Genomic DNA, 10,343 nt, shown 5'->3' on the forward strand with positions numbered 1-10,343 from the left:
TTGACGGATATGTTTATAACATAATTACATATACAACCCGTTAACCAATTAATTTGTTTAACATGATAAGACATATTAAATAATATTATCAAAATATATAAACATCACCTAATTATTCAAAAATATTCAATATTCAATTATCCAAAGGTTTAGGGATGTAATCGAATCAAGCTGAATGGAGTTTTAATTTATTCAGATTTGACTCGCAATAATATGTTTCAAGCTTGAAGTCAGCTCGAGCTCGAATAAAACTTTAATATTAAGATTGGAACTCGACTCATTTAAATAATAAATAAGTCAAATTCGAACTCGGTTGATTTATAATACACAAGCTCATTTTTAAATAAAAAAAAAACTATAAATATTAAAAAAGTCATTATAAAGACTTCAAATTTTAATTTAATAAAGCCTTATTAAGACTAATTTCAAGTTTTTAAATCACATTAAAACTTAAAGCGGAGTTCTCCTTTTATAATGAAGCCAATCCCTTCTACTTCACCAAATGAAGTATTTGAAATGATTTTATATATCTTAAGTGTGATTAGTTTTTATCAAAAATTAGTTGTAGTCTAATGGTAGAGGATAAAATAACGAGATCCCTTCGTAGGGATCGAATCTTAACCCCTTTTTTTTTTTTTTTCTTTTTTGCTTTTTTTAATATTTTGAATTTTTTTTCATTTCCATCATTTTTATTTTTTTTTTAATCTCTTTTATATTTTCTTAGTTTCTTTCCCTTTTATATTCTTTTAGTTTCTTTGTTGAAACTAAAGTCAACAAATTCTTGAGTTTTATTTTGATTATTTTATAATAAAATTTAATTTAAAATTTTACTATATAATATAAATATGTAAATTATTTAAAATGCTTTTAAGATTTCATTATTATTATTATTATTATTATTATTATTATTATTATTATTATTATTATTATTATTATTAACTCTTATTGACTCTAATGCTAATTAGAACCTTTAATTATATGCATAACACTCCAAGCATTTATAATATATAACACTATGATTAAATCCTTTTATTTGATTTAAACTTTATAATTATATTACAATAATACAAAAGAAGCATATGTGTGTATGTGAGTGCATACTACATGTTTAATTTTTAAATATTACTTATAGTATTTATACACTTAATACCTTGTATAATTTAATTAGTTTTTAAGGACTACATAATTGAAAAAGTGAAATTTATATTATATAATACGCTAATAAACTTAATATTATATATATATATATATATATATATAGAGAGAGAGAGAGAGAGAGAGAGTATGTTGATTAATGTTTCCGCTAAATTGGTTGGATGAAGCTAAGAGAAAGTATTTATAGAGACAGGGACTAAGTGAGAGATAGTATAGAGTAAGAATAATAGATGGATAAATCAGTTAGTGTTAATAGAAAGAAATAGGGGGGAGATTGTAGAGAAAAAGAGAGTGAGTAATAATAATGGTTAGACAATGAGTGTCAAACTTGAAATTTAATCTTTTAAAATTTCAAAATTTAGAGAGAAAGAAGAAAAGAATGAGAGAAAACTGGGTTCATATTTTTTAAGTCATATAACTACCGCTAAGCTATATAGCCTAATTTTCTAAATTTATTTTTCATATAAAATTTAACTTGAATTTTCATAAAAAATTATGTTTATATTAAAAAATATATTTTATAAATACAATTTTTATTTTGATTATTTCATAATTGTGTATAATAATATATTATTTTATATTGAGAGCATATATTTAACATTTTAATTTTATTTTTATATATAAATTAACTTAATTTTTATTAAAAATTAAAATACAAATATCTATATTTTATACATTGATTATATTATAATTTTAAATAATATATTATTTTTAGAACAATTATAAATAAAATAAATATATTTATAACATTATGAAATGTAATTATTAATATAAATATTTTTATAAATGAGCCAGCTCACGAGTTTATTTATGAGCTTATTCAATGAGCTTGTTCACAAGCCTGTCCAACGAGTTGACTCGCGAGCTTGTAAAAAAGTAGAACTTGAACTCGAGCTCGAGCCAAATATTGTTGAGCTCGAACTAACTCTAGCTTGAACTCGGCTCGTTTAAAAAGCAAACCGAACTAAACCGAACCGAACTTTTATCTAACTGAGCATCGAATAGCTCACGAATAGCTTGGTTTGTTTATACCCTTACAAAGGTCAATGAAACAACATTCAAATATTCAAACATCATCTAAATAACAAAATTAATCAAAATTACACAAATATAATAAATATTCAAATTATGAATATGAGCTTCATAATATTATTATCTTGCATAAAATTGTTGATGAAGTTGAAGCATTAGCTATGAGCTAGTTGAAATTTAGGTTTAGGCTAGTTGAAATTTAGGTTTAGGTTTAGCTCATTATATTTATGCTCTGTAAATGAAACTGCATAGTTTTAATATATAAATAACACAAGTTATAACAAGTTCAAATGAGCCAAAATAAATATGTTAACTTATTAGCATGATTAAATAAACTGGTCACTTCATGTCTTATTATATTAAACAGATCAACCCAATTAAATCTCTATTTTTAGTGTATCATAAATGGATTTTCACTTCGTATCTTATCATGTTAAATGGGTCAATTCGATTAAATCTCTATTTTTCCGTGTCATAAATGATCAACCCATTTATGACTTGAACCTGTCTATGCCAAATTCAAACCCATTTACTTATGTGTCAAATTGTATCTTAAAATTAAGTTATGTCAAAAATTGTCGGCTTTATTTAAAATATTTAGGAATCAACAAAATTCAAAAATCCATCAAACTCGGTAAAAATCAATTTAAAGAAGTGATTAAATTGATAACTTGATTTCAATTTTATTTTTTTATTAATTTTTTTAATTTGATTAAAAAAAATAAATATTTGATATATACATCCTTTGCATCAATAATTAATTTTTTGCTATTAAAATTAATTTTAGACTTGGAATTTATATAATTAATTTTTTTTATAGACAATGTATATTTTAATTAATTAAATAAGGAAGCTAGAATAATAATTTAGAGATATTAAATAAAAATGAAAAGTTGAATAGGTAAGGGAGAGAGTAGTGGAGTGAATTAAGGAAGTTGAAGAGAATGTAGCTACTATTTCATGTACGAGAGACATGGAGATTATTGAGTAGTGGGAATCTAGAGTTTTTTTTAAAGAGCATATAAAGTGAAGAAATGTTGTCAATGTGACACTCCAAGCACATACACAACTCTGCTAACACCTCAGTCAAACAATCACCCTATCAACTAACAATATCTCAATAAATCAATTCAAGCACAATTTTTGTCATTTAAATTTCCTAGTCAATTTCAATTCTTAGTTTTTGTTTTTCAATTTCCAACATTGTCTTTAAATTTTCTACCCTTGTACTTAAATTGCTAGTGTTTATTTTAATCTTTTAAAATCAGTAGTATTTTTTTTTTTTTAATTGCACATATCATTGCATTAAAGTCCATAGGGCAAACATTACATTAGAAAAGGCTAATGCCTGAACCCAATACCAGACCAATACAATCCCCCACCAATGAGCAACCCAAAAAACCTAGCCCCAAACAAACCATGCCTTACAACCAATCCAACAGAAACACAGAAGCTTCCACCCATTGCAGCGTCGCTGATCAGGAGCTGAGCGAGAGAGACCCACCGAAGATGAACCAAAACAGGGAGAAACTCTCTTGTAAAGACTCCTAAAACAAAGCATACTAGTCAAAGCTAAAAGAGAACCACTCCATGGCCACACCCAACGAGCCAAACTCTTCCAAAGGTTAGCACAGAGCACTAGCTGACGCCATGGGAAGAAAAGAAAAGCAAGGGCCATGGCCTCTCAGTCTCATTTTAGCCATGAGAAAGCCGACAACGACAAATAAACGCCGATTCTGATCCCCACATAAGCCTTTCGAGTATCTTTCTCCCAAGATCGACAGTCAAACACCAGACAGAGGAAAACACCAAACCAAGGAAGCAATAAAACCATGAACCAATTCAATCCCAGCTTCCTCCTAGCAGATTGTCTCTAGGTCACCCTCACCAAGATAAAACCATGATCTGCCAAACTCATCCTTCAAAAACAAAACTATACAGACCAAACCAGGGTAAGGAGTGGACCTACGCCCAGCTCAGAGAAAACATGCCTTCCCCTGTCACAAAGACAGAGGGTCACTAGAACAAGCTCAACTGAGGCCAAAAGGCTGCAAGAAGAAAAAACTCTTAATAAAAAGAAAAAATCAACGGTAATTTAAAACTTAAATTTAGCCTTAAAATTAGGCATTAATCACTTAATGATAGCATGGGTTAATCATATTTGGAGGCCAAAGCCCATGCCGACAAACAAACAATGGATTCCCTCTGCCATGGTTCTGTAAAAGTCAGTGTTGATACTTCTTTTGGCTCAGCTTCTGCAGAATTTCTCAGGATATAATCTGCAATTAGCTCCATCATTTAGTGGATGGCTATGCAGGACATTTTTATTGGCTTATCCCACTTGATATTTCTTTTGCCATCAGCAAAGGTTTCCAATCTTGTGTTTAGCGATTGATTCCTTTCAATTGTGTCAGTTGCCTTCTTCTCCTCTATTTTCCATCCCTCGGGAACCCGAGTTTAAAGCTGCTTGTCTAGCTATTCAATGATCAAAGTTCGATTTTCTCCCAGGTCAACTAACAATTGTGCTGATTGGGCTGCAAATAGTGCTAGATTATGTAATCTTCTACTAGGATGGATTTCCAATCCTCCTTCTCAAATTGTTTCTCCTCTAGCTGCTGATAGTCATGTATCCTCTCTTCATGAATGACAGATATATCCTTCAATTAAAAAAAGAAATACCAAAGGTCCTCATTGGTTCGGTTCTTATGGTGGAATATCTAGCTTGTGATTATGACCCTCTGATTCAAATGAATTTCATGCAAACTCGACAAAATAATCATCCCAGTTATGACTCCAAACTTTAAGACTCCAAACTTTAAGAATCCAATGGCTCGATTAGGGATCGCATTCCTGTAAAAATCACATTACTCAAAAATTTGAATTCGTCAAAAAATTTAATTTATTTAATTTTATATATTTTAATTAATATTTTATATAAAAATTATTTTGATTAACAATTTATATTTTAAAAATTTAATAATTTCATAAAATATTTAAATTTTATTTTATATAAAATAAAATATATAAATATTTATAAATATTATTATAAAAAATATATATTTTATATTTAATTAAATATTTATATAAACGAATTCAGACAATGGATACTCAACGTATAAAATTTAAAATCAATCCGAATCTGTCACGAATATTATTTTTTAAACTCGAACCCATCTCAAACTCAATTATATAATATCCAAAACTAAAATCATCTCAAACCCAATTTATAACTCTCTTATTACAACTGATAATTTAACTAGTTACAAAATTTACAGACTTAATTTGTTGTCTGTGATCTATTTATACTTAAGAAATTTTGCACTTGCCTAATGATGGCCTTCACAAAAAAATGGTCCATCATCTAAATAATCAGTACCCGATTTGCCATTTTCGGGTAAAAAGAAGGTGTCAGTAACTTCTGGGTACTAAAATTGTCCAGAAAATATCTGACCCGAATTTTATCTCCTTAGAAATTCCAAAGAAATGAATCCTGGCTTAAAACACAATCAAAGTTATCCTGTCCAGAGTCCAAGCTAAGTTCTGTTAATTCTGGAAAAAAATCGTTCCCAAGATCATCAAAACCCGGGAATATACCGTAATCCGCCGGGTAATTACCCGAACCCGTATTTGCTAGCGAATCCAAGAATGGGATATCCATCATCAGTTCATTGCCATCTATGTGCGCAGTCAAATCTGACACAACCGAAGGACACGGCGACTCTGCTTGCGATTCCGTCACAACTGATTGATCCAGTAAACAATTGTCCGACTGGGTTCTCCTCGGAGGCTCCGAATTTGCAAATCTCGCAGCAGCTGCTTGAATCTCATGCGGAGAAAGCGATCGCCCACCAGCTATCTCCGGTGGGTTATCCGGAAAATTGAATTCAGCGGTGCGGCCACGTAAGCAAAAGAGTGCTGCATCAAAGGCACGTGCTGCTTTCTCCGCTGAATCATATGATCCTAACCAGATTCGTTCCCTACTGTTTGGTAGGCGGATCTCGGACACCCACTTCCCCCATTTTCGTTTGCGGACACCCTTGAATTTGGAATCACTCCTCTCGGAGGGCTTCTTCTCAGTCATCCGTTTCACCATAATTTTCCAAGAAATGCTTTTGTTGCTCTGTGTTTTAGTAGTAAAGTGATGAGATTGAATGATTTTTGTAAGAATGATTTGTTGAGGAAGGAAGTTTTGCGGCTCTGCGTATATATATGTATTGCCGCTGGTGATTAACTGTGAAAGTCAACACAGGTGCGCGTTGAAGCGGATTCAGTGAAGCTCAAAGAAAATACCACTGGCGGTCCAAGTAAGCAAAGCTTCTGTTGCTACGCGGGGTTCGCCGCTGGAAGTTTGAAGGCACGTGCGTTTCCGTTTTCTTTCAATTGGGACCACGTTTGTGTTTTATTCATCGTGCATCAAATTATGTATAAAAAAATTAAGAAATGAATCTAAGGAGATAAAAAACGACAACGTTTAAGTTATGATGTCAATTTTTTTACCCCACGTGAAATAAACAAATACACCTTATTTCTTTTATTTATTTAACTTCAATTAAAATTTTAAATTTATTATTCTAATTAAGAGTAAGATTTTAGATATTATTCCAATTAGAGTGAGTGATTTTTTTATTATAATAAACAAATTAAATTAAATATAATTAATTTAATTTATTCAATTTAATTAATTAATTCAATCAATTTGATTTAATTATTTATTTTTAATAATTTTAATTTTTAATTCAATTATATTAATTTAATTTAATTTAATTTAATTTTATCTCTTTAATTAGTTTGATTTAACTAATTATAATAGTTAACTCTTTTGAAAACTAAATCAATTAAAGATTTATTTTTTATTTTAATATTATTAAATTAAAATTTTTAATTTATGGTAAAAAAAAGAAAAAATAATGTAATTATTTGTAATGATTATGTAAGAGAACAATGCGTCAGAATGGTAGCGTCAGGCTGAGAAATGTTGGTATGTTTGACCAGAGGACGCGTAAGTGAAAAACAAAATTAGCTTGGCAGGTCTATTTACGTCATTGATGAGCTCCGAAGGATTTGACACTCAGAGCGGCCCTCTGAACTCCCAAAGGATCAGCTTCTAGCATTTGGCCCCGCACAATTAATTGACCAACCAAAGATTTTGGCCTTTTCCTTAATCCAACTGCCTCAACTACAACTGAAAAGCCAAAAAATATCAACCCTTTTTCATCTCTCTTCATTTGATTGGATTGGATTGGATTTATTCCTCTAAACGCGTCTCGAAATATTGATAAGTTGTAAGTGGAATGCCTTACCTATCAAATATTATAATTTCATGCAGAATATCTTTCATGAAATAATAAATTAATATTATAATAATAATAAATTTTGTAAAAAAAATTATTTTTTGTTACATTAAAACATTTTATTTTTCAAAATATTATAACTATTTTTTTATTTAATTGTTAATTTTACATGGAATAGTAAATATATAATATAATTTCTCCGAATAAACTTTTTCCTGTATTGTAAGCTCTAGATATGTTATTTAAAAGAAAAATAAAGTTAACCCATATATAAAACAAGAGCATCCATTAAAAGTCTTGTGGACAAAACACTCATTTATGAATATTTTAGAAGAAGATGAAGGAGAGGATGTGATTAATGGCTAAGAATGGCCAAAAATACTCTCTAAAGCTAAGAAAAGATGGAATGGAATGTGATTTTGAATACAAAATATAAAAGTTCATTAAATTTGATCTTAAATTTGATAAATTGAATTAATTTACTTTAAATTTAGACATTCACCATATGAAAATACTAAAATGAAAATTTTCACATTTTATAATTTATTTTTAAAAGTTTATAAAAAATTACAAATTAATTCATCTCCCTCTCTATGCTTTATATCTATATATTCTTTCTTTTTTCCTTGCCTCTTTATAAATTTAAATGAAAATTATAAATAAAAAATACCATTAATTTATTTTTGTAACTCTCAATCTCACTTTTAAATTTAAAATCAAAATTAATAAAATTAACAAATATTCAACAATTTAATTAACAAAAATATATTATTTATATTTTCTTTTTTAAAATAATCTTCAAAAATAAAAATATTATTTTTATAAAATTTTAAGAATGAAATTTTAATTTGTTGAAAGATTATAATGTAATTTATCATTCAAATTTCAGCCCTTTCACACATATTTATTGTGTATTTCATAGAAAATTGATCAAATTTATTAATTTTAATGTTTAATTAATCTAATTTTTATATTATATTATATTATATTATTAAAATGTGACAAAAAATTGAACAGTATTCCAACGCAAAATCCGCATTACACGAACACAAATTAGAAAATTAAAAATTCATAATAACTAAAAATTAAAAAAAAAAAAAAATCAAGAACAATACATCAAACCCATTTAATAGAAAATCAACAAACCCATTTAATAGAAAGCCTTCGTTAAAAAATTCATAGCCAATCTCATTGCTTCGAATCCCACAAAGTTGCCTCCATCTCCTCAACATCTTTCAACTTATCAGTAAACAACTCGCTCTATTCCAAAAACTCCAACTTGACAACTCCGATTATGTTATATACATCAAACCGATTAAACTGAATTATTTTCGATTGGGTGAATCGGCTTTTCATTTTACAATTTTACATTCACTCTCAAGTCTATCATAAGGCATTACTGCTTTAATTTTTATGATTTAAATAATTATTTTCTTTAATAATTAATTTTCAAAATTCAATACTTTGGCGCCTTGGTTTTTTGGACAAAATATTACATAATTATTATAACATTATATTTTTAAATATCTCTTATATTAAACTTATTTACATATAATTATTGTACATAATTATTCAAATAATCTCATATTATTGCACTCCAAAATATTATTTTATTACTTATTCAACTCTCAAAATTTTTACAATCAATTTTAAATATTTTAAATTAGAAGATAATAAAATATATTAATTGATAGTATCATATTCAAAATGAATTGAACTCAATTTTTAAATGAAAGTATATTTTTTCTGATTTATTTTTTTTATTTATAACATTTTTTATAATTATTTGGGATATTAATAGTGTTATGTGGTTCCAGTTTCCATTCGATTTTTTATAAGAACCAGAACCGAATGTTGATTCTTTCATTTTTTAGAATTAAAAGAAGAACCAAATTTCGGTTCCGGTTTCGAGTACTTTTTGTTCTACTTCGGTTCTACTTTTTGATTCAGTTTTTAATTTCTACATTTAAAATTACAGTATTATTATATTCCTTTTAAAAGAAATAAAAAATAATTATATATTTTTAACACCAAAATATCATTAAAAATAATAGTACTAATATTAGAATAATGATATCAATATCAAAATAAAATATTAATAAAGTAATATAAACATAATAACTTACTTAAGATAAATACTAAAATCAAACAATTCTCATATAAAAATACAAGATAACGCAAAATATCCATAATGTTAACACTGAGTGGGGATAGCTTAGCGAGCCAACATTCTGCCCAGATTCCTTCGACTCATCGCGCTTTGGCTACTACACAACATAAGTTATATATATTTCTATCCAAATTGTAAAATAATAGCAAATCAATGAGTATAATATTAGTTAGGATTAATGTAATCTAAGCCAAGAGTACAAAACTATGCAATTTTTGGCTTTAGAAAAAAAAATTTATTATATTTTTATTCAACTATTTAAAGTTAAAATTTGGTTAGACAATATATAATTTTCACTAATTTAAATTTTGATTCACAATACTAAGAAGTAAAAATAAATTTAATTTTAATATAGTAGATGTTTACAAAAATTTTGTAGATTATAATTAAAAATTTCAAATTAAAAATAATATAGCTAATGTAATCTTAAATTTAGTGAATTCAATTCTTAATACTGACTCTTAAATTGTCACGACCTGAACCCATGTGCCGGACCGACAATAGGACCTGAGCAGGTATAAAGCCCCCGAGACCCGTAGCAAGCTTTACTAATCCCAAATCTATAATCAGGGCTCAAATTTGAGGCCCACCATACAAATAAAAGAAAATAAAATATTATATTATATTTTTATTCGAGTTAACCCAATCCGATAACTATAAAAATTCTAAAGCGAAGGGAGCCCAGCTCAACCCTG

At 27.8% G+C, this 10,343-nt stretch overlaps 1 protein-coding gene across 1 annotated transcript; it reads right to left on the minus strand.

Moving 5' to 3' along the window:
• Positions 1–5,400: 5,400 nt before the first annotated feature.
• On the minus strand, positions 5,401–6,377 carry LOC110644576 (ethylene-responsive transcription factor ERF017). The gene has a single exon (XM_021797425.2). The coding sequence runs from the start codon at positions 6,278–6,280 to the stop codon at positions 5,654–5,656; it is 627 nt and encodes a 208-aa protein (XP_021653117.2). The 5' UTR covers positions 6,281–6,377; the 3' UTR covers positions 5,401–5,653.
• Positions 6,378–10,343: the final 3,966 nt, after the last annotated feature.

Source organism: Hevea brasiliensis, chromosome 4 (genome assembly GCF_030052815.1).
Source record: "Hevea brasiliensis isolate MT/VB/25A 57/8 chromosome 4, ASM3005281v1, whole genome shotgun sequence".
NCBI classification, from domain to species: Eukaryota; Viridiplantae; Streptophyta; class Magnoliopsida; order Malpighiales; family Euphorbiaceae; genus Hevea; species Hevea brasiliensis.

Coding starts and splice junctions, on each gene's coding strand:
- LOC110644576 (XM_021797425.2), bottom strand. CDS start 6,280: ATGGTGAAACGGATGACTGAGAAGAAGCCCTCCGAGAGGAGTGATTCC.